At 44.5% G+C, this 24,320-nt stretch overlaps 1 protein-coding gene across 3 annotated transcripts in view; it reads left to right on the top strand.

Moving 5' to 3' along the window:
• Window positions 1-24,320, top strand: part of DOCK1 (dedicator of cytokinesis 1) — a 524,727-nt gene that overhangs the window by 314,100 nt on the left and 186,307 nt on the right. For 2 of the 3 annotated variants that reach the window (XM_027063390.2, XM_027063391.2), the window contains exons 28-29: window positions 14,553-14,654; window positions 21,788-21,882. In XM_027063390.2, the coding sequence (XP_026919191.1) occupies window positions 14,553-14,654; window positions 21,788-21,882 (197 nt within the window). The remainder of the gene's footprint in view (window positions 1-14,552; window positions 14,655-21,787; window positions 21,883-24,320) is intronic. The other variant, XM_027063392.2, reaches the window with a different exon arrangement.

The following is a 24,320-nucleotide window of genomic DNA, read 5'->3' on the forward strand; positions in this document are numbered from 1 at the left end:
CAACTTGACATTGTATGCTTGGTGGTGATAGACTGTGTCATGAGTCTAGAAACAGAAATAAGAAAACAGAAGTACAACAATGACAAAGGACAACACAGAATTATTGACAGATGTTTGATTCATTTAAACATTTTTTTTTTAACATTTATTTATTTTTGAGAGACAGAGAGAGGCAGGGTATGAGCAGGGAAGGGGCAGAGAGAGAGGGAGACATTCGAGAATTCGAAGCAGGCTGCAAGCTCTGAGCTGTCAGCACAGAGGCCTACACAGGGCTCGAACTCACAAACTGAAATCATGACCTGAGCCGAAGTCGGATGGTCAACCAACTGGGCCACCCAGAAGCCCCATGTTTGATTCATTTACAGCCTCCTCCTCCCCCACAAAATTAAAAAACAAAACAAAACAAAACCTGTTAGGAGTAGTAACAGAATTCTATAAGTTCAATTACAAAATATACACATTAAATTTAGTCATTTTCCCAAATACACCAATAAAAATGTAGAGAAAATTTAAAAGGTTTTTGAAGAAGGCACCCTTCCCAATAGGGGCAACGTTAACAAGAGCTGGTCATAGTCCTTATGACGAAAACCACAAAATATTCTTCAATGGCGTAAAAATAGACCTGAACAAATCTAGACACATTGTGTGTGCGGAAATGAGAAGGCTGATATCCTAGGCCTTTTCAATTAATTAAAAAATTCAGTGGGATCTCAATTTAAATTCCATTGGGAACTGTTTCAAACTCAATAATGTGGTTGTAAAGTTCACATGTGAGAATATATTGGCATGGATACTCAAGAACAATGTGAAAAACGAGAGGAGTGATGTAGGGCTTGCACCACCCCATAACAAAGCCATTTGAAAGTGACAATAATTAAAGTATGATCCTGCTTTTATTAAAGCTAGTCTTTTTCTATATGTGCAAGAGTGAGAAAGAATCCAGTATAATATCAAGATTAGTTACATATCATTTACAGGGAATTTTTTGATTGTCAAATTTTCTTCTTTACGTATATTTTTAAGGTTATACAGTCACATCCTTACTTTTTAGTTCTGCATTTTGACAGGTATGTCGAGTTCTGTCATCAAGACCAAATGCAAGGGTTAGAATATTTCCATTCTCTTACAAAAGTCCCTGGTGCCCTTTTGGAGCCCATCTTTTCCCCTTGGTCAATATCGTGTTTGAGGTTCCAGGATGTCAAGTAAATGAATCCATACTCCAGGTTGCCTTTTGGGTCTGAGTCTGGCATCTTTCACTTACCCCGATGTGAGAATTGTCCGTGTTTATCCGCAGTTTATTCCATCTGGTTGCCCGGTACTGTCCTATCCCATGGACGTACCACTATTTGTTTATACGTTTGCCAAATAGTAGATGTGTTGATATCTCCCTGTTTGGAATTATGAATAGAACTGTCTACAGGAGCGCCTGGGTGGCTCAGTCTGTTAAGCGTTCGACTTCAGCTCAGGTCATGATCTCATGGTTCATGAGTTTGAGCCCCACGTCGGGCTCTGTGATGACAGCTCAGAGCTGGAGCCTGCTTCAGATTCAGTGTCTCCCTCTCTCTTTCTGCCCCTCTCCCACTAACACTCTGTCTGTCTGTCTCTCTCAAAAATAAATAAACATTAAAAAAATTAAAAGAACAAAATCTGGGAAAAGAACTATCTATACACATTAGCGTAGAGGTCTTGCTGTGAACTTGTGTTTTCACCTCTCTTGGGTCCCTACCTAGAAGCAGGACGGCTGGGTCAAAAACTATATGATTAACTGTATAAGAAACTGCCAAAGTGTTTCCCAGAATGGCTGTATCATTTTGCCTTCAGACCAGTGATACAGGAGACTTTCAGTGTCTCTGCATCTTCCTGCTTTTTCTTTTTTTTTTCCTTAAGCTTCAGCCATTCTAACAGGTATGGTGGTATCTCCCTATGGTTTTAATTGGCATTTTCCCATTGAGTAGTGACACCGAATGCATTTTTTTGTGTGTGTCCTGGCCATTTGAATCTCTTTTTCGGTGAAGCATCTATTTAAATTCTTTTGCCAATTTTTTGATGGGTTGTTTGTTATTGACTTTTCAGAGTTTTGATATATTCTTGACACAAGCGCGCTGTCAGATATGCATTTTGCAAATATTTTCTCCAATTCTGCAGCCTATCTTTTTACTCTTTACAAAACCTTTCAAAGACCAGGCATTTTTAATTTGAGGAAGTCCAACTTACCATTTTTTTCTTTTGTTTTATCCTTTTTGTATCCTAAGAAGTATTTGCCTAAGCCAAGGTCGGGTTTTCTCCTGTGTTTTCCTCCAGAAGTTCTGTTGTTTTACGTTTTTTTGGTTTTTGGTTTTTTGTTTTTTGGGTTTTCTTTTTTTTTTTTTTTTTTTTTTTTGCATTTGGGTCTATGATCTATTTTGAGCTGGTTTTTGTATGTTGCATAGGGTATGGATGGGCCTTATTGCCCTCCCTTTTCTTCCTGTCTTTCCATATGGTGTCTCACTGTACCCTTTGGAAATCCCACTTGTTGAAAACACTATACTTTCTCATTGAGTTTTCTCAGTACTTTGTTGAGAATCAGTTTGCCTGTTGTGTGGTCAATTTGTCTCATCAGTTTATTCTTTCCCTGGCATGCCCACTCTCTTGATATCTGTAGTTTTATAACACATCTGAAAATCTGGGAGTGTGTCCTACTTGGTTCACAGTTTCTTTGGCTGTTTCACGTTATTTGCCTTTCTGTAGAAAGCTTAGGTTCTGATTGTTAGTTTCTACAGTAAACACCTGCTGCTGTTTTGTAACTGTAGATCAATTGACATCTGAACTCTATTGATTCTTCTGATCCATGAACATGATATATCTCTCCATTTCTTTTAGATCTTCTTTGATTCTGTCATGAATGATTTGTGAGTTTTAGTATACAAATTTAGTGACCTTAAAATAACCTTCTGTGTATGTTTTTCTCTTTTATCCACCATCATCATCATCGCCCCCATCACTGCCACCATGAGATCCCTTATTCGTTACGTAGCCAGCGACTGTGCTAATATCCTTACATATCCTTACATATATGACTAATTTAAGCCTCTCAAGAACTGCACATTTTCAAATCACCGTGGCCATTTTACAGATGAGGCAACCGAGGCTCAGAGAAGTGAAATAGCCTGTTCTGCTCCATATAGTGTTCTTGATCTCGATCAAGTGATTATTCCAAAATGTCTGCCTCTCAGACATTTACTCCTAAACTAATTTTCTGTTATGTACCTGTATAACTTCTACCATTAATAGAATGGTATTGTAAAATACCAAAAGGAGAGTGAGCGATATGTAGATCCATATTTGGTAGGGAATCAGGATGGTTCTGTTCTTCCATTTCCCTTTCACTGTAGACTATTTTGTTAAGGTCAGAATACATACGTACAGGGCATGCTCCCAATCAGTTAGGCATTCTTGCATTTAAGAAAAATGCATATGGCAGAGCTTTCTGTGCAAAAGCAATACACCCCCCACTTAGTTCTATTTCAGCTCCTCGAACATTTTCCTGAGTGAATATTTCTGGGTGTGGGTTGCTTAAAGCTCTTCACTTTTATCTCCCCTCTCCAAATGTGTCTCAAAATAGCTAAATCATTGCTTGTGTTCCTGTTATTATATTGAGTAACAGTTCCTGTGGTTGGAAAAGGAGCACTTCCTCCTTAGAACTCCCTTGTCAGTCTGTAATAACTCTCTTTTATAGTATCTGTAACGTCGGGTCTTAATTAATTGTTGTCATGTGCGTCTTCTCCACTAGACTGCGGGTAGACATTGTATTCCCTCAGCTTTTTATCTTGAAATTTTTCTTAGGTACAGAAATTTGAAGAAGCTCTGATAGTAAAAGCCAGTATACTCACCAACCAGATCCATCACTTACGGACATTTTGCCCAAATGCGTTGTCTCTGCCTCCCCTCCCTTGTGGAGTTGTATGTGTGTGTAATGAAAACTGGTTTTTTACTCGACCAGAAGTTCACCACAGACATCGTGAATGTCATTCCTAATTGTGTTGTGCTTCTGCCAAGAATAATTCTGCAACACAGTCAATACGATTATGATATCCATAAAAATTAGCAGTGATCCCCCTAATAACATGTAATATGTGGCCCAAATGAAATTTCTTCATTGATTTTTTTTTTGGAAGGCCTAGGACAGTTGTCTTGTCAAAAGTCCCATTTCTGGATCTGTCTTGCATTCCCTCATGAGTAAATATTTTTGGCACAAAACCCTACCTAGGTGATAATGTGTCCTTAGAACACCATCACACTAGGAGGCACAGAAGAATCTGTGGGGGGATACAGTACTTTCAAGCTGAGCAAATGTCTTCCTTTCCAGTGAGCTTGACCTACTGGTTTCAGTACCCATGCAGGACCGTTGCTGGAATCATCCAGTCCTTCTGGAGTTGAAAGTGGCAGTTTTTGCATTTTCCTATGCCATCTACATTATTTAGTCTTCTGTAAGAAGGGCTTTGCTTTCTCTTCTCGTTTCCCACCCTTCCACCTTGTATACCAGTTTATCAATGGAGACTTATGTTTTTCTTTTTTTTTTTAATTTAAGGTTTATAGTCCTTTGCTCTTACTGTTCATTTTGAAACTCGGATGTCCCCATTGTCCCACTTGTGGCCAGAGGACCCTTCTCAAGTATCCTCCTGTGTCCTTTTGACTTGGTTCCACTGGTCTGGGAGAGAGTTGTGCCCCTGGTTCCACGTGTGCTTATCCTAGGCAGGGCTGTGTCTACTCACCTCTGACCTTCCTCCAGGAGCTCCATGCTGTGGACATGTGCCCACTCCTTAATGTTCATGGAGTGTTGTACTTGGTGCTACTCTGCGCCATTTTGAATCTTCTCATCAATTTGGTCTTATTCCCTCAGTGTCTTCTGGTGTTTCCCCAGTGGCCCCATTTCCTCAGAATCTTGGGAACCTTTGATTTTCTCCGGGCTGTGGTGATGGGGAGACACGGTGGGCATAGAGCCCCAATGGGGGGGTGTTTCCTGTATGCTATGTTCTCCTTTACACACCTGCTAGACAGATACATTGTTGTGCAGAATTTCTTTGGCGTTCCCCCAGATTGTCAATTTCTACTTCTCCATAGCAGGAGACTTTGAAAGTAAACGTCAAGGCATTTAGCTTCAAAATCTCTCGAGGGCTTACAGAGTCGTAAGCAGACAAGCCATGAGTGCTGTGTCATGATGTATAGTGCTTGTACAGATATCTGCACACAATATATGTATTTATGTATAAATAAGTATTTCCTAAGAAATAATAGAACTGAGATTATCTCTTTTTCTAGCATATAATAATCTCATATTTCAAAATATATGTCATCTTCTTGTGACTCATGAACTTCGTTTTCTTAACACTTGGTATGTGACATAGTTCCCTCCTCACCAACACATCCAACCAGTATAAATAATATTGAGGACAGTATCCTTTATGATTCATATAGAGGAATTTCTTTTTATCCAAGAAAGTTTCAACTGTAATCTGTAACTATGATGGTGACAGTGTCCTTTATGGACAGAAGTCCATTTAAAAAAAATCTGTAGGCATATTGATCCTCCCTTCAACGGTAAAATTTTATTAACACTGAATTATTCTTGTTTTTATTACAGTGTGTTTACAGATGCTATATATCTTGGGAGAAGATTTGGGAAGTCCTAGGCCCTCTAAGGCTTTAATATTATCTGATTGCCTGAGTTTACAAAAATAAATTTAAAATTTTCTCCTCTACTCTCTGATTTGTGTTAGCAACAAATGAATTATATTGAGAAGTTATATACAAGTATGTATTCCTCATTATACCATAAAGTATAATTGTATATGTAAAATTTTACCGTAATTTATTTTTATCCTCTGTAACAAATGTGAGTATGTGTTTAATTTAGTGCATTGAATAAGTAGCAGATAATTGTTATGGGGAGCTTAAGATCTAGATATTCCCTTTTGGTGTATTTGGCCTATAAATGTCTTCCTACAATTACTGCCACTGTAAAATTGAAATTGATTTTGTTTTGAAAATTAGATTTCTTTCCTTATGGTGTCTGCAATAATATGAAATACTAGTATTCTCTGAACTCAACCAGACACTCCGTTTAAATTTAAGATACAGGTTTAATTTTGTTGCTAGGAGTTGAAAAAGCTAATAGATGACATTAGTGTAGTTTCTCAACCATACTATTCTTAATTTTGTGTAGTTTCTTTTTACAAACATTTTTCACTTTATGGTCCTTTATAAAATCAAGAATTTCAATATTTGGGAAACTAAATGAATAAAGCAATGCATACATTGGATAAAGGCTGCGTGGGGGCTGAATTTGTCCTGAAGCGAGAAAAGGGACACAACACAGTCCTCAAGTTTACCGTAGATTGTATTTCCGGGAACGGGCGCCAAGTTTAAATGATGGGAGTGAACACTCGTTTTCCCAAGAACCTGAGTTTTAACTGAACTCTCTGATTCAGGCTTTCAATTATATCTTGTGCTTCGTCAAATATTTAATTAACAACACGTGAAATACCTTTCCAAGGTACAGCAACAACTTGTGCCTTCTGATGTATTTTGCATGGCACACTTTTCCTTTGTTCATTTTACAACGTTGTCCCGTCTGCATTTTCAGTGATTGTTTCTTTATAGTTCCCCTCCAAACCTAGAGGGGTGAAGACATTTCATATGATGTGGAAACACAAGTGAGTAGATCAAAACAAAGGAAAGAACAGTCGTACATCTATTTCAAAAAATCTAAGGAGAAAGAACAGCTTCAAAAGGATCATAGAACTTGGAAGTGTTTTTCTGAGTGTGTTATTTTGATTTTAAATCCAAGTAGTACATTATTTTGTTGCTAAGGGCGAATAGTTTACTTGTCCTGAGAATGAGCTGTCCCCTGCCGCATCGTCTCCAGAAGCAATCCCAATGCACTCTGCGACTCTTTGCTTTCCTTTTCTCTTTAATGTTTTAGAATCATTGTTTTATCCTTAGTACTGTGAAATCTCATGATGATAAGTCTTAGTCATGCTCGACAATCAGTGCGTGCCATTTGAGAGAAATTATATCATTTAATTAATATCTATTTTTAAAAGCTTCAAAAAAAAGTTACGTTTATTTATTTTAGAGCGAGAGAGAGAGAGACAGACAGACATTGTGCAAGCAGGGTTGGGATACAGAGAGAGAGAGACACAGAATCTGAAGGAGGCTCCAGGCTGTCAGCACAGAGCCCAGCGTGAGGCTCAAACCCACAAACTGCGAGATCATGACCTGAGCTGAAGTCGGACGCTTCACCGACTGAGCCACCCAGGCACCCCTAAACATTTTTGACAGCTTTATTGAGATGTAATTCATATATCAAAAAAATTCATCTATTTAAAGTGCACAATTTAAGTGTTTCGTATAATCACAGAGTTGTTGAACTACTACCGTAAGCAGTTTTAGCATATTGTCATCATCCCCAAAAGAAACCTGTACCCATGAGGACTCGCTCCCTGTTTAACCCCCAGACTTCCAGCTCTTGCCCGTCACTGACTGATCTACTCCCTGCCTTTCTGCATTTGCCTGTTCTGGACATTTGCTAACAATGGAATCACACAGTATGTATGGGGTTATCTGTGATTGGCTTGTGAGGTTCTACAAAACAACAGGCTGGGATTTTGATAGGGATTGCATGGAATCTGTAGATTATTTGGGGGGTGCTGCCCATTAATTGCTGTTAATATCATAGCATTATTAGGTCTTCCAATCCATGAACATGGAGTATATTTCCATCAAGTATTGTGCTGGGTTTGGTGCTTTTGTAAATAGAGTTATTTTCTGAATTTGATTTTTGGGTTGTTCACTGCTAGTATATAGAAAAACAATTGAGTTTTGTATTTTGGCCCTGTATCCTGCAATCAGCTGAACTCATTCTAATAGTTTTTGTATGGATGTTCTATCATTTTGTAAAAAAAAAAAAAAAAAATAGCTTTTTTCTCTCCATCTTCTGTGTTCTTTCTGGAATTCCTGTTTCTCAGATATTGAATCTCTTGAATGGATTCTCCGGTGTTCTTATTCTGTGTGTGTGTGTGTGTGTGTGTGTGTCTTTGTGTCTTTTTTGTTCCATTTTCTGGAGGATTTTGTTAGCTTTACCTCCCCATATTTCTGTGAAAATAGTTATTTCTGCAAACATAATTTGAATATTCCAGAATCCTTCCTTGGTCTTTGTTCCTTTTCATAACATTATGTTCTCATTTTATGGATATAATCTCCTGTGTGAAGGTAAATATTATAGGTCTTGGAATTTTCTTACATAGCCCCATTTTCCCACCCCCCACCCTGCCCCGGCTTTGCTTCTGTTTGCTTTGGTTTCTCTTACTAATGACTTTCCTCATGAGACTGTACAGTCTTGATCAGACTGTTTCTCATGTGTGCACAGAGTTTGGAGGTACAACAAGGCTGCGTGGGCTGAACCTCTATGGGCAGACAGTGGATATGCTGTCTTGGGCTGTTCGGTTTCTCCAAAGAGGATTTTTCTGGTCTCCCGTTCTATTTTGACATGGGGCTAAGACTGGTAGAGGAAGTTGGTTTAACCCCCACTTGCTGGTATGTTGGGAGCTGGGCAGAGCAGAGAGCCGATTGCTCATCACTAGATATTCTCAGCCAGGTGGCTCCTGCCCCCTTCTCTTCTGCTTTGTCAGGCACCCCCCCTTCCGCAACCTCCCCCTCCCCCAACGCCTTGCAGAGAATAAACACATGGTCCCCTGCCTAGGAGTGAGTGGGCGTGTCCCTCGGTGGACTTGCCGGAGTCGACAGGCCACATGTTGAAGACATCAGTGCTCTTGATTTCCAGCTTGTATGTAGTCTTGCCTTCTGAGTCTTCCTAGGGTTCTGTGCCAGGAATCAGCAGGTTCCCATTAGATGATCACCCCCTTCCTGCATCTGGGGCACTCAGTAACCACTCATGCTTCCCTTGTCTGCTTCCAGAATTCACTTGTCTTTACTTGTGTCTCTTCTCTCTTTCTTCTTATGGGTTTGTGAATTAAAAGGTGTTCTTTGTTATCAGTTTAGTGTGAGGAAACAGGGGTGAATGCATGTGTTAGATTACTTTTAATTCATCATGCAGAAGCCCCTAGGTATATTTTCACAAACCTCATCTCTGCAGAGACTTTGGAGGAATCTTTGGGCCAGTGAGTGGCGCTTTGAGGTGCTCCTTGTGTTAGCTTTTTGGACTCCTTGTTTTTCTTTATAAAATTTCCTCTTGGCAAATAGAAGCCTTACACATTCCACTCGTGGCTTTCACTTTTGAAAACAGAAAGACTTCGTGCATCCTAGGGCTTTCCCCTTAACTGTACCAACAACTCATCCCTTCACACCTCACCTCCCTTTGAAACGGAAGACTTCGCTCTGTTACTTTCCTTTTCCCTATATTTCCGGTGCTCATAGTGTTGCTTTACGATATCGGTTCTTTGGCTCGAATGTCCCCCAAAGTGAAAGTCGTCAGGAATTCGCCAAGTCCTTTGTCCACCCACTTTTACTACGATTCTTGCCCAGTGTCACTGAACAGTAGATCCTAAATGTCGCTGAGGGATTCCTTTTTCTTTAATCTTTAATGACGATTAGGAGGCAGGTTTGTTTTCTTTACTAGAGTTGATACTTCAACATCTCAATGACAGTTTCTCTTCAGAGGACTTGCCTCGGTGAAAACATGTTTAAAGGTTTTAGCAAAAGTCGTCTCTGGCAGTCGTGGAGTGTGATCCCAGATTTAAGTGGACGTCTCTGGTTACTCAGATCTGGAGCCTGCCCTCCGGACTCGGTGCTCCTGGGTCACTCTTCACAGCTCTCACAGCGCCTGTGGTTTGGGGCTGTCCCCAAGTCCCTTGGCACTTAAAGCACTTTGAAGAGAGTTGAAATTTCTGCCTATGCCGTGTGTCCCAGGGAGAACAGGTGCCTGCCTGCAAAGCATGAGCTCCAGGATCATGTGAACCATTGTTATCTTGTTGACGAACCTCCAAGAGCAACTTCATATCTCACCTTCAAGTCATGTGTCTAAGTCTGTCTTTGTTATATAGAGAAGTCACACCCTCTCAACTCCTCCGGGCCAGGCATTAAAACCCTTAGGATTGTTCTTTTAAATGAAACACTGGCCCTAAGACCTTAAACTAGGCAGAGTTGGCAAAGGTACTGTGTCAAAGGTAGGTCTCATCCTCAATTCCTGTTTTCCAACATCTGTCCTTTTTTTTTTTTTTAAATCCCTTGTCCCTGTATCCCTCGGTGATATCTTACATTCACCTACCTGCCACAGAATGTCCCCTCCTCCACCACCAATGCTTCGTTCTTTCTGTCTTCTGTTCTCCCTGTTCCCTGTCCTCCTCTCCACCTGCCTGGTGCACTGGGACCCCAAGCATATTTAACCGGAGCATTGAGGGTAGTTCTAGGAGGTCAGGGGCAAGTTTAGTCCAGGATTTGAACAATGCACAGCAGTAACCATGTCTGCATGGACAGGGCGGCCTGAGGATAAGATTTTTGAGGATCGGGGAGCAGGAGACACAGAACTTAGGGACAGGGAGGACCTGTCTTCTCTCAGGACCGTCTTCTAACATATTAATATGTATTTCAGTTTATAAAGGTAATCTGGTTTTGTTCTCCAACCCCCAAAGACTACCTGGTTTGTTTGTTAGTTGCTTAGGTATGTTTTCTTTCTTGTGCTGCATTCTTTACATTGCTGAAATACGTATATGCAATCATCTCCAGGTTTGTTCCTCAAGCATTTTCTCATGTAATTAAAATAGTTCTTATTTGCATAGTTAACGCTTAGTGTCTTAGTGTCATGATCACGCTATGGTATGGTTGCCTGACTTGGCAAATAGCGATCGATACAGGGTACCCGGTTCAGCCTGAGCTTCGAATAAACAATAAACGGATGAGTTAGCATATGGATGTCCCATGCAATATTTTCAATGCGGTATTTGCGACATGCTTATTTCCTGTTATGTATCTGAGATTCAGATTAAACTGGGCATCCTGTATTTTATCTTGCAATCCTGCGCCGTATCCTATCACTTACACAGTTTCTGGTTGTTGAACATGCAGATGTTTTCAGCAATGCAGCAGACATCTTTGGGCGTAAACTCTCATAGTTTTGAATGACTTCCTTTGGTGGATTGTTAGCAGTGTCATTACCAGGGCGATGAGTGGGTTTTTATCCCCCCAAGACTTTTCAAACCTATTGGCAAATTGCTTTTTAAAAAGGTTATAGCAATTTATGCTCCCACCAGCAGTGCAGAAGAGTGCTCATCCCCTGCACCCTTGCTAACGTTATCATCCCTTAAATACTTCTTTCCTGTTTTGGCAGGCAAACAATGATATATCATTTTCATCTGTGATTACTAATGAAGTTCACATGTTTTGTTTCTCAGGCATTCTCTGTCCTGATTTTTAAGTTTTCTGCAACTGTATCCTGACTTCTCTGCCCCTATTTTGCATTGCTTTGAGGTCTCAGGAATTATGTCCTGTTTTTATTTATTTACTCATTTTTCCTCAGCCTCTGGGGCTGGAACCTGGTCCCCACACTCAGGTTGCAGAACGCGTTCTGCACAGTCACCACCAGCCTACCTCCCAGCCTATCAGTTGTTCAAAAGTAAAAGCTTCCTATGACTTCTCAGTGCATTTCAAATAAATCAATTAAAAAGCAGAGAATAGTAATTTTCTTTCGAGCCTGCAGAATGAGTTTTCCTTTCATAGCTCTCCCCCATTTCTGCTTCTAGTTTCTGGCTGGTTTCAAATACAGCTTCCATAACGACCCACTGAATGCCTCCCCAGAAACCCACTGGTCCACCACATGGGGCTCCACTGGGTCCACGAGAACAGTAGAGCAATGGTGACTGCATGGCTTCCCTTTGGAAATACGGGTACCCCATGCATGGGACTCCATTCCAAAGGCCATAGGGAACATTTCTATGGATTTCAGCAGGCATATCACCCCATTCCAACTGGGGTCCAAGGCTTCAGCTTAGAAGGGAGCTGAAATAGTGAGATTTGCTTCCTCTATGAAAGTCTGAACAGGACAACTGCTCTGGAACAGTTCCGTAGGTGAAATAAAGAATACATTTGCACCCCCTGGCCTTTCACCCTCTAACTCATGGTGGAGCCCTGCCTCTGTCCCCTTCCCTGGGCGGATTCCCAGTTGGTCCTCGTCACCGTAGAGTAAGAGGCCATTGGCTTGCCTCCATGACATTCTCATCCAAAGCAAAGTCTACCCGACTGGCCATTTGCATATTCCCAGGACTGGCTTTGTGGAAATTGCTACCTTCTCGCCATTTCTTCATTCCTGCATCATGTCAGTTGCCCCAGTCTTGGCCTTGCGTGAAGTTTTCAGCATTACATGGCAGTCTGCTGCCTACGTTGAGTGTCTCCGTATCACCTGTTTGAGTGTCTGGCCGGACTCCGGATGCGCACTGTTTCTTCTCATCCATGCTGCTCAGTGCTTGGGCGGTTGGCATTCTCAGAACTGCTCTGGGGTTCTGCTTTTCTTTCCACTTTCGGCTTGATATTTTAAGTTAAGTACATGGGTATACTGGATCTAATTATATACATAGCTGGCTTTGTGATTTCCGACGATTCTAATGTGCAGGTTCCCATTGTTTAATCGTTTTGACCTGCAGAAAATTAATTTGAGCCCCTGCCAGGTGCATCTTGGCCAATACAGGCCTCTACTTGGTCTAAAAAAGCCCAATGTCTCCTGAGGAAAAGGCCGGCCACAGATAGCTGCGTCAAGGAGGAAAGTGGGACATCGTGTGTGGCCGTCTTTGCCTTTCCTCACCCTCCTGCAACTTTCTGTGATGCCTGTAGAAGTACGGGAAAGTCAGTCTCCAACTCATGTTGGCCATCAGCAGCGGCCTCAGGTTTCTCCAAAAGAGAATTAAAATGTACATCTGGACAAGAGGAAAGAGATGAGTTCAGCTCCAAAGTGCCCGCCTTGCAGCTGGAAGCACTGGCTTTACACCCGGTTTTGCCATTGACTCATTTAGAGGGGAACACTCAGCCCCCTGTCTCACTGCCTGTAAAATGGGGCAGGAAGAGAATCTGTGGTGTGGTGGACTGGGCCTCAGCACAGCCCTTGACACATGGTGGTCAATGGTAGAAGGACCATTTTCCGAAAGGGCATCTCCTAAAGAGTAAGGGAGATACAAAGGCAGCTTCTCTGGAGTCATGAGGATGCCAGATATTTACATATTTCACAAGTTCATATTCATGGACATTTTGCCATTTTCCAAATCATCCCTCCAGTGGAAAACAGGCAATCTTCAGCTCTTTCTCTGAACCCCAACATGGAATCAAATCTCAACAATTATCATCATTCACAAAGAATTTGTGTTTCTATGCAAGTGGAAGATAGCATATTGTCATTCTTGTATTTGTTCAGTTTGTGCAATGCATCCTTTGAGGACTCATTTGGAAGCATACACGTATACTATAGGAACAAAATGGATCGGGAAAAATACCGGACGGTAACATTTCCCTGTAGAATATGCGCCCAGATGAATACAGAGCGCATTTAGGTATTCCAGTAGAATGCTTGGAGAGGTGGGGTGGGTAAAAGAACACAGTTCGGGACCGCATTTAAGAGGGCAAAATTGGGGTATGTCTGAAAGAATGTCTCATCCTGTAATTGGACCAGACTGTACTGGTCGAATGGGCGAAAATGTATTCCCTCTGTTTCTTAAAATGTCATTAGTTTAGGGGGGAATCTAGAAAAGCAAGGAAGGTTTTTATGTTTTTATGTTGAGCCATGACCCCCCAGAAGGGATACATTGTACCCAGTGGTAACGGGACCACCTGGCCCTCTGCCCACCCACCAAGCCCAGCCCCCTTCAGCGCACACACCCACAGCCGCACGCGTACTGGCTGCCTCTTCCTTAGCTGCTTTGCCCCGTTCTTTCCTCCATGGCTTGATTCCGTGTGTTGGTTTCTGTTTTGCCTCCTCCTCTTCCTTTTCGCCCGGCTCCGTCTGCCAGGAGAAACCGTCCTCTCTGCCACTTTACATTCTGATGAGCTTGCATGCCTCTTCACATTCTTCTTGTGGAAGAGAATTGGACCATAACTCATCGTGGAATCGGTGGTGATTGCCTCCAAATTGGCCAAGGGGGACACGGGCAGATTTTGAGAAATAAAAGGCCTCTCTTTGCCACGGCCCAAGAGGAAGGGCTGCACACACATTTCGCCTGGTAATAAGAGCAGCAACTTTCCACGGAGCACAGAACACAAGTGTCAGTGGTTCCAATCTCGTCTTTCATTTTTGCATATTTAATGCAAAAACGTTTAAAGCTTGTTTTTCCAGCCTCGACAACCGTGTGTCAGGAAGCATTTAGTGCAGCTAGAGAGAAGGAAATAGAGCAAAGCCAAGATGGTGAGGTTGGCAGTGACCGGTCCTCACGTGCCGGGGGGCCAGAGCTCGGGGGCCCCCACCCACACCCCGCTGCTTCTCTGTGCTGGTTTTGCCCCCAGACTCTTAGTCGATACCGACTTTCCCCGTTGTTCTCGAGAATGCTGTTCTCTAATTGTGCCCTTTGACTCCTTTACAGGGAAACTTCGTGGCTTGTATGACAGCTATTTTACGACAGATGGAAAATTATCATTACGCCCATTTGATCAAGACTTTTGGAAAAATGAGGACTGATGTTGTTGTGAGTGCTACTTTGACCCTTTTCATATAACCACGTGGGGGGGGGGCGGCAGCATTTTAGGCAAAACACTGGTGTGGAGATTTCCATTTTAAATGTGATTTTGCACGGGGACTTGGCTCCAGTTGACTTGAGAAGCCACCTGGCAAGGTCCTACTGAAGTCACATCTCTAAGAAGATGAGGGTCCCCACCCGCAGGCTTGTTTCTTACGCTGAACTGGGGAGGGACTCGTCATCTCAGCCCAGAACGAGCTTTCTTCTCTGATGGGTTCCCTCTCCCGTGTTCAGGGATCACTAAAGATGTGGAGATGTCCCAAGGAGAGTCTGCCGGTAACTCCCGTTCACCTGTTGACTGGCTTCTCGGTATCAGAAGCCGGAAAGTCTTTTCAGCTTTAAATTATACTCTGGTATTAATTAGCTCCAGTCATGGGAGCTCATCAGCATTTCTAATAATTCTCTAGTCATCCTCAATACAACTATGACACAGCTCAATTAGGAGAAGCATAATAGAGGGGAAGTTACCACTTAGGAACCACCTCCCTAATGGCCTGAGATCCCACGGCCATATGACAGATGTCTTCTGCAAAGCTGCAGCCACACTTGTTGGCGGAGTTCTCGATTAGCTGTTGACCTCAGCTCTGGAATCTAGTAACGCAGAGTTCATTTCTGAGACCCCTGGATTCCTATAGGGTACGGCAGATGCTATTACTGTCTCCACGACTAGGTTGCTTACGCTGCACACCGTTAAACCTCCCTTACTGAGGGAAGGGCAGAAGAATGCACTTAATGATTTTTTTCAAAGGATTATTTCTAAGAAGAACATGTTCTTATTAATTGTTGCCACTGTGAGTGTGTGTGTGTGTGTGTGTGTGTGTCCACGTGGATGCACTTCTGTGTATGTGTGTGTGCGTGTGTGTATTTAAATTTCTAAGGAGACAACAATGAATCTGCATCTTAAAATCATAGCGGATTTCCTTAAATAAAGAGCAAGAGTGTATGTGTGTATGTGTATGTACGTGTCTCTGGATGTTCAGTTCTTTTCAAAATCATCGGCATGCAGTTTAAAGTAGGGGTGTGCTCATGGGAGGATCTGTGTTACATTTATATCCTGCCAGTCTTGAGTAGTTACGGCACAGTGAATTCACATTGGATATACGTGATGTTCCATGCCCCCGGTGAATCTTCACTGGATCCCTCGGCCCCGTTTGGGTCACCGAAAGGATAGTTGTAGGTGAAACTATGTGCACATTTTCCTAACTAGCCTTCCAGACTGAAGAATACGGTTTTTCGAGTGAGAAGTACACCCATCCTGAGTAATTAGGATCTAATTAATAATTTGCCCTTTATCAGAAGAGTCCTGTGATCAAAATCCCCACATGCAAATCGCTAAACATATTTCATCTCAACTATTAAGAGGTGCTGTTGGTAGAGAACCTTTAGTGCATTGTGAAAAGTGATGTTACAAAATGGTTTTTAGAAATGACTATAATTTGCTGAATTCTGAGCGTGTGCCCTCTCTCCTTGCACAGAGCAGACGATCAGATACTTACTCCCTGTTGTGGTCCTGATTTCCCCAGGGATTTATTTTTTTCCCCTTTAGACACAGCAGTTCAGAAAATCAATTATTTGCAGACGATTTGATTCCCGTTATAAAATGGCATTTGTGGTTTGGATATCAGGAATTCAAACTGCAAGGATCGTAGACCTATTTTATTGTTGTTAATCTGTTGGACCCTTTGTAGAATGTGTTCCTGTCCATTAAGTATACCTAGAAAGTATTTGACTGTTTTTCTACTCTGACAACCACTCACAAAAGTAAGAGGTCATTTTGTGTTAAATAACTGAAAGTTAGTTAGTGCTGCAGGAGGAAAATAGTCTAGGCCATTTTCTCAAGACTATTTCCTTGTAACAAGTGCTGCTTCAGGTTTTCAAGTGTAGCCCTCTTTTGGTTGGATGAGTGATTCCCATACGAAATCGCAGTTCCTATCAAGACCAAAGTCACGTGCCTCAGAGCTGTTAATTTTATAGTCTCTCAAATGGTCCCTTAGACCCCAAGACAGTGAGAGAATGGAGCACAGCGTGAGGCAGATAGACTGATCCAGAAAAGAAAAGGAACCGACACGTTCCGTTCCAAACTCTCTCGCGACACGGCGATCTCTGTAGCATGGCGAGCCTCGCAGGACCGCAGTGGGGATGCCGGGCTGCAGAATGGGCTGCTGGCTGTTCCGTGTCCAGTGTCAGAATCAGGAACACCAGGAGAGAACTTGCAGTGTCCACGGTAAGATCAGAAGTGATGCACAGTGCCCCGGACCTTGCAGGGAAGAGAGCGGTCTTGGTGCATATCCCAAATTTCCCAGTAGGTGGCCTTTACGAAGCGTCTGTTGAGGGACCGAATGGGCAGTGTCCCATATCCAAGGGCAGTAGGGGCAGAAGTGACGCTTCCTGGTTAAATGTCGAGTGAACGTGGCACCCGAGTACTGTAGCCCTCTTGCCTCTACTTGGACTCGTGGCTGGCTGTGTGTCCCCGAGCAGCCCAGCCTGTCCCCATGGCCTCTCCACTTCTGGGTTCTTTTTTTTTGTTTTTAATGTTCATTTATTTTTGAGAGAGAGAGAGAGAGAGCGGGGGAGGGGCAGAGAGAGAGGGAGACGCAGAATCCAAAGCAGGCTCCAGGCTCCGAGCTGTCAGCTCAGAGCCCGACGTGGGGCTCAAACCCATGAACTGTGAAATGATGACCTGAGTCGAAGTCGGACGCTCAACCGACTGAGCCGCCCAGGTGGCCCTCCACTTCTAGGTTCTCACCTAAAGAAGCCAAGCTGGCAGACCTGTGAGTGAGCAGGGCCCTCTATCTGGAATGCCCTACCCCCTTCCTGCAGCTTTAGTCCCACCCCTTCGGAGGACCCTGAACTGACACCTGCCCTGGTCTCGCCAGGCGGACGCACGCCCTGTGCTCCTTCCTCCTTTCCTTGTCTGTCCCACTCGGCCATCAGCCTGTACCGAGGTGGTGCTGATGTCTCACACCCGGTAGCAGTGAGTGAGGATGCTTGTGGGGGTTGGGAAAACAAGGACGGTAGCAGGTGACTATCCACGCCCGGGAAACATCCCAATGTTGGGTGAGCCTTGAGCGCCGTGTGAAGCAGCCACCACGGGGTAACCTGCAGCCTGTGTGGGTGGCGTCCTGAGTGGGAGGAGGAGTCTTGCGCCGAACACGTTTCTCTACTTCTTGTGACCATTTCCTTGTAGACGAAGCTGGAGTGTAGGTCCTCCTCCCTGGACGGTGAATCTGCGGGGTGCAGAGCCCTTTCAGGGTGAATCCAGTCAGTGGCTATTTATTGGGCACCAACTTTGTGTTAGCACAGTGGAGGAAGTCGTGGGCAAAGCAGACAGTTCCTGTCCTCCTGGGCCTACATTCTGGTGGAGAACATCGCTGCTCATCAGGGAGTCCTTCCAACCAACTCCAACTATCCATGCTGCAAGGGCATGATCCTTATAAAATAGCCAGACTGGACTGGGTTGGCTGGTCAGGAAGCCTCCCTTACAAAGGAGAGGACTGTGGAGTATTGAAGAAGGGAGAGCCATGCAGTTTGTGGGGGGGTGGGGGGAGCAGCATGTACAGGAGCCTCTGGTGGGGGGAGGCCGTCGGTGAGGGGGCAGCAGTACCAGGGATGAGATGAGCCTGGACAGAGGCTGGGATGTCAAACCGCATGGACCCCACAGGCCAAGCAGAGACACTCTGTGCTCTTTGCTTGTTTGCTGTCAACTTTCTACACCGTTTGTTTGCTATTTTCCCCTGAATTGTTTTAAAATTATTTTTTCAGACACTTATTTATTTACTTATTTATTTTTTAATTTTTGAGTAAACTTTTTGGGGTAATTGTAAAGTCACCCGCGGCAGTAAAGAGAGAGGTCTGTGGGCGCTGCGCCTGCTTTCCCCGGGGGGCAACATCTTGCGGAACTGTAGCGCAGAGTCAAGACCCAGTGCTGGTGTTGATGGGGTCCTTGGCTCTCATGCGTCTTCCCCCAGTTTCGCTTGTACTCTTTCCCCTATTTATCGTGAGAAGCTTCAAACATACAGAGAAGCTGAAAGAACAGCGCAGCGAAAACTACTGCCCCTGTCCCCCAAAGGCATCGGTGGTGAGCACTACACCATGTCTGCCTCCGCCGCGTCTCTCTGTTTCACCAGCTGGGTAGCCACATCCCATAAGTGTGTGAGAACCATGTGTCTCCCCTGGTGGTTCAGCAGGCCTCTCTCGGGAATGAAGATCTTCTCCAGTGGCCTCATTGCCTTTCCTGAACATAGCAACCATGCCCTCATTGGTGCCATTGGTATTCGCATTCTCTCAATTCTGTCCAGTCTTTCTTGTCTTTCGTTAGGGGCTTCGGCAAATCAGGATCCAGCCCACGTTCACTCATTGCATGTGGTTGTACCTCCTTGGTCTCTCTTTCTGCTAGAACAAGTGCCTCACCTTGTTTTTTTTTTTCTTTCTCCGTGCTGCTTTGGGATGCCTTTCAGTGTGTTTCTCCATCCCTTCATATGTCCTGCAGACTGGAAGGTTGGCCTAAAATTCAAGTTCATCCTTTTGGCAAGGGTGCTTCAGAGCTGGTGTTAAGTGCTCTTTGATGCTGTGCCCACTGGGAGGCTGGGATTGCCAAGCTGACCATTACTGATGAGAAGTTTGATTACTTGGTTGACAGCGGGAGCAGCCCGATCTCCCCGTTGTGAAGCTATGTACCCCGTTACAATTAGCACGTAGTCTTTGGGTGATACTTTGGCACGCACAAAATGTCGGCAGATATCCAATCCCCTGACGGTTCCTCATCTGAGGAGTTTAGCATCTGTTGAGGGTCCTTCTCTGAAACAGTTATTTCTTTGGCAAAGCAGAATTTCTTACTTCTGGGAGTCACAACATTTTGGCTTTAATCTCAGAACATTTGGAACCCCCTGGGGATGTGGCTGAATGGGAGGTTGGGAAGTGTTGGTGCCTTGACCAGGTTTACAACTTGAAAAGGCCATTCTGGGTCAAGCGTGGGGATCGAGAGGGACAATAGGGGACATAGGTAGACGGGCTAGGATTCTCCTTGGCAGTCCAGGTGAGAGAGGATGACCGTTTATTCAGGTGGATGGGGGTAGGGATAGATAGAAGCAGGTGGATTTATGACAAGAAGATTCCGCCTACGCATTGGTGCCTTTTGTTAGAGCTGCCCACTTATCGTATGGGGCATCCAGTACCCCCATAACAATCAAACTGGAAAATGCCGCGGGAAGGAATTGGCGCTGAGAGCTGAAATTTTCACAAAAAAACCTTGTATCAGTCCTCTGTCTCCCCTTGTTGACTCGGAGCTTCCAGCGTAATAGTCTGCTAAGCCTCATCGGCCATGGTGGGGACCATCGCCATGCCTAGTAAATTATGCAGACCGACAAGGACGCCTTTGCAGAACCTCATCCTCCACAATACGCAGAGTTTTGTCTGATCAGCAAAGTACCAACATTGAACAGCTGAGCCATACTAATGAAGTATGGGGCTGTGTTTCCTAGAAAAAAAAATCAGGGAGTTGGGAAAATATGCTCCTCTCCCAGAATAATAAAACCCAGACCCTGTATCTCAATTATTAGGCTTTGAGGAGTGATCAGCAAGAAAGCCAGCAATTTTATGCAAATAGAGATGTGGCTAAATTATGGCACCCAGCCGGCCAAATGTGCAACCTGGTCATTAAAATGTGAAAGTCTTGGCAAAGCGGGGAAACTTAAGTGGTGAGCTCTGCATGGCGGTCATCGACCGGGGGAGAGGTGCTGTGCGTTGTGTCTGGGTTGCCCGGAGCACCCCTGGTGGTCCGAGCTCGTGTGAGCAGGGTCTGGAGGACGTCGGGATGCCTCTTCTCTCTTGACTTTGGCTACGTCCCGAACCTCTCTTCGACTGGGGGCCCCTGTTGTAAAAAGGGGGAAGGGATCACAGTTGCTCCCTGAGGTCTCAGTCATAGTGGGGGGCCCACTGCAGGCACGACTTACCAGAGCCCGACATTGCCGTTAAGGTTGCCGTGAAAGTATTTAACTTTGCACATCAGCTTATTGATTCTGTCAAATCGAGCTTGTACCTATTGGCGAGAACCGCCTGTTTCGAACTTTGCTAAGAATCGCGTTCCTGGCCGTTTAACTTCCTTCCGTTCGTCGCCTGAGTCCTCACGGCCGTTGCACCTCCTTATGGTTCCGTAGATTAAATAAATGACACACAGCCACTCACTGGGCAATCTCTGACCACGACCTCATTTTTCTAAGAGAAGGCTCTGTTGCTTTTCCCCTGCCCACCCCGGACCTTGAGGGAGCATGCAGACTCCTGGGGCCGTGTGCTTTTGAGGATAAATGCTAGTTTTGTTCCAGTCAGCTCAGAACAAGTGCCAAGCTGTCAGGCTCATGAAATTCTCCTACTCCGGCACAGGCCGGAGCCCCCAGGAAAAGGGGTGTCCCTTCCTGATGCGAGGAGCAGTCTTAGCGTGGAAGCAGGGTAGCAGGGCAGGGCATGCCCCGCAAAGAGCAAAGAATCGTGCCCAAGACAGCACAAGAATCGCTGAGTAGCGTGTGGGGTTGTAGCTGCCAGATGAAAGTGACCATGCGACCGCGTAGATGCTCAGAGGGTCATGGCGAGCTGAACAGGTGCAGGTGGTCGGGAGTTCCTGCCCGAGCCTTTTCCTTGTTAAGTTACACTAAAAAAAAAGGAATGGATGTTAATACCCCGTATTCCACCTGATGGGCCCTGTTCGTAATGAAAAATGGATTTAGAGTAAACAGAACAAATAGCTACAACCCGCATGTGATGCTTGCAAAATATCTGTTTCCCTACAAGCAGAAAGAATGCATATGGGTAACCTGAAAATCTACTCCTTATGACCATTAGATGTGCCCAGGTGCTGTTTCTGAATACATCCCTGAAAACGTGAACGCAGACAGGAGGTGCTCAGGCAAACAGAAAAGTAGAAATAAGGCACAGCTCCTGTGAAATACATCTTCATTACTTTTTAGATTGTTTTCGTTCAGCCAAAAAAAAAAAAAAAATGAAGTCATTTATACTGTAATTATCCAAGGGGGGATTGGTTTTCTCCTTTCTCTTGGTGGGCTGTTTCAGTGTTCTGTTTTTTATTTCAGGATTTCCTGATGGAAACATTCATCATGTTTAAGAACCTCATTGGGAAGAACGTCTACCCTTTCGACTGGGTGATAATGAACATGATGCAGAATAAGTAAGTACCGGGAGAAAAGCTCTCACCTTTTACAAGGTGCCTAATTCACATCTGGTGGGCACAGTGGTGTTGCCTGGATACCATGGGGGCTCTCCTACAAAGGACACCTCCTCCCCATTCTGCGGTGCAGACAATTATTTGGAGAAACGGACCTGGAGATGGGGTGATTTCCTTGTGCCGATGCGGGGCTTTTTCCCCCTGGGGAAAGAGGGAGTTGAGCCCTAACCCCTCCTTAGCCTTCGTCAGAGGCGACCTTTGTCTATCTCTTGCCATCCATTTGCCGTCATATTTTAATCACATGTGTTTATTAGCCCAAGTGTTTCTCACCCTGTCGAGGTTTTTGAAAGGTCTTTGCATTTTCTCATTTCAGCTTTAAAGAGTGAGCATTTTCTTCATACTTATTAAATATTAATCCTGTGCTCGGTTTATCATTTCGTTGTGAAGGCTGTTGGTTAACGTTCCAGCTCTTGTGTTCTCTACTTCCTGTAAGCACCAGCAATGATCATTGGGTTCTCAATCACATGTGATTTCTGGAAGAAATTCCCCCGACCTCCTTTTTTTTTCCTCCCCTTATTTCTTATTGCATTTTTTATGGAGATAGTTATAGATTCATAGGCAGTGCGGTTGTAAAAAGAAATACAGAGAGATCTTGTGTATACTTTACAAAGCCAGGTTCCCTCGATGATAACGTTTTCCAAGACTATCGCACGATTCTGCTCGCAGGGAGTCGGCATGGATGTGATTCACCAGTGTTACACCGATATTCCCATTGTACTTGTGTGTGTCCTCGGCACCTGTTCTTGAATCCACCAGCACAAGGGTCCCTCTTGTTGCCCATCGATAACACATCCTTCTCGCCCCTCCCCCTCCCCCCTCCCTAAACCCGGGCAGCCACTCCTATTTTCTCCACTTCTAAAATTTTGGCATTTCCAATGTGATACATAAATGGAATTCTACCGAATGTAACATTTCTAGGATGGACTTTTTTCACTCCGCTTAATTCCCTGGAGATTCACATAGGCTGTTGGGCATATCGATAGTTTCTTCCTTTTCTTTGTCTGGTGGCCTTGCAGGGTATGGATGGACCACAGATGGTTTAACCATTCATCTGACGAAGGACGTCTGGGTGCTTGCCAGTTTGGGGCTACTATGGATAAAGCTGCTATGCACATTCATGTACAGATTTGTGTGTGAACATAAGTTCATTTCTCGGGCATAAATGCCCTGGGGTAGGTACGCTGGGTTGTATGGTAACTACATGTTTAATTTTATAGAAGCTGCCAGGCGATAGCTGTACCATTTTACGTTCTCACAAGCGATGTAAGAACGATCCAGTGTTTCTGCATCCTTGCCAGCATTTGCTGTCCTCGCTATTTTTCGTTTTAGCCCTTGTGATAGATGTGTTGTGTGTCTCATCGTGGTTTTGATTTGCCTTTTCCCTGATGCAACAAACAGTGGCTTGCCATGTCATTGAAAAAACCGTAGACCTGGGTCTCTTGCTGAACAGAACCACAGGCAGGCCCCTGCGCAGAGTGCGGGAGGTGGTGGGTGCAGACTCTGCTCTCCACCTTGTGACCCCACACGTGAACTTGACCTGTGTCTCTCCTACAGAGTGGCCGTGGCCTGGCACCCAGCCTAGGCATTCTACACCTGGGGCAGGGGAGGGGGCACTGCCCCCTCAAAGGTCAGATGTGATTCATGCCCCAAAATTGTTTGATTCGGTGCCTCTGATCCCAGGGGTCCCACGGGGTACACTGTCAAGGAAGGTGTGGCCACACTGTATTGATTTATGCTACTCTATGATCAGTGAGAGTCTGTTTTCAGTTTTAGCATGAAGATTGCATTGTTCCCTCTTCCCACCACTCCGCCATCTGCCTCCTGCTGCCAGCCCTGAAGTCTGGGAGCATTACCCCAGAGCCACATGCGGGTGAAAGCCACGTGGTCTTTGGTTCCGAGTGAGGGGCACTTGTTTAGGGTTTCCTTCTCTGGATATTCTGTCCAGCTTCTCCCGACATGTTCTATTATTTCTACAGTGAGAAGGTGGCTTGACCTGTGGCCTCTGGAATCACATGCTCCCTGTACATCAGTCTAGCCTTGTCCCTGTGTCCTTACTCACTAGGGCACCTCCACAGGGCCCAGCCTCATGACAGAGATGCAGGTGTGTGGTGGCATCTCAGACCCAAGCCTTTGCATCTCGCCATTGGAGGAGAGTCTTGTTTGGGGGGCAAGGAATATCTGTGATGGAGAAGCCATAGGGTGCTGTGTCCTCATAGCAAGGGATATGACGGACACTTTGGGGCATAAAGTCTTGTGTAGGTGATAAGAGAATTAAAGTCTGGGGGTGCCTGGGTGGCTCAGTAGATTAAGTGTCCAACTCTGGATCTCGGCTCAGGTCATGATCTCACGCTTCATGAGTTCGAGCCCCGCATCAGGCTCTT

This window comes from Acinonyx jubatus, chromosome D2 (genome assembly GCF_027475565.1).
Source record: "Acinonyx jubatus isolate Ajub_Pintada_27869175 chromosome D2, VMU_Ajub_asm_v1.0, whole genome shotgun sequence".
In the NCBI taxonomy this organism is placed as follows: Eukaryota; Metazoa; Chordata; class Mammalia; order Carnivora; family Felidae; genus Acinonyx; species Acinonyx jubatus.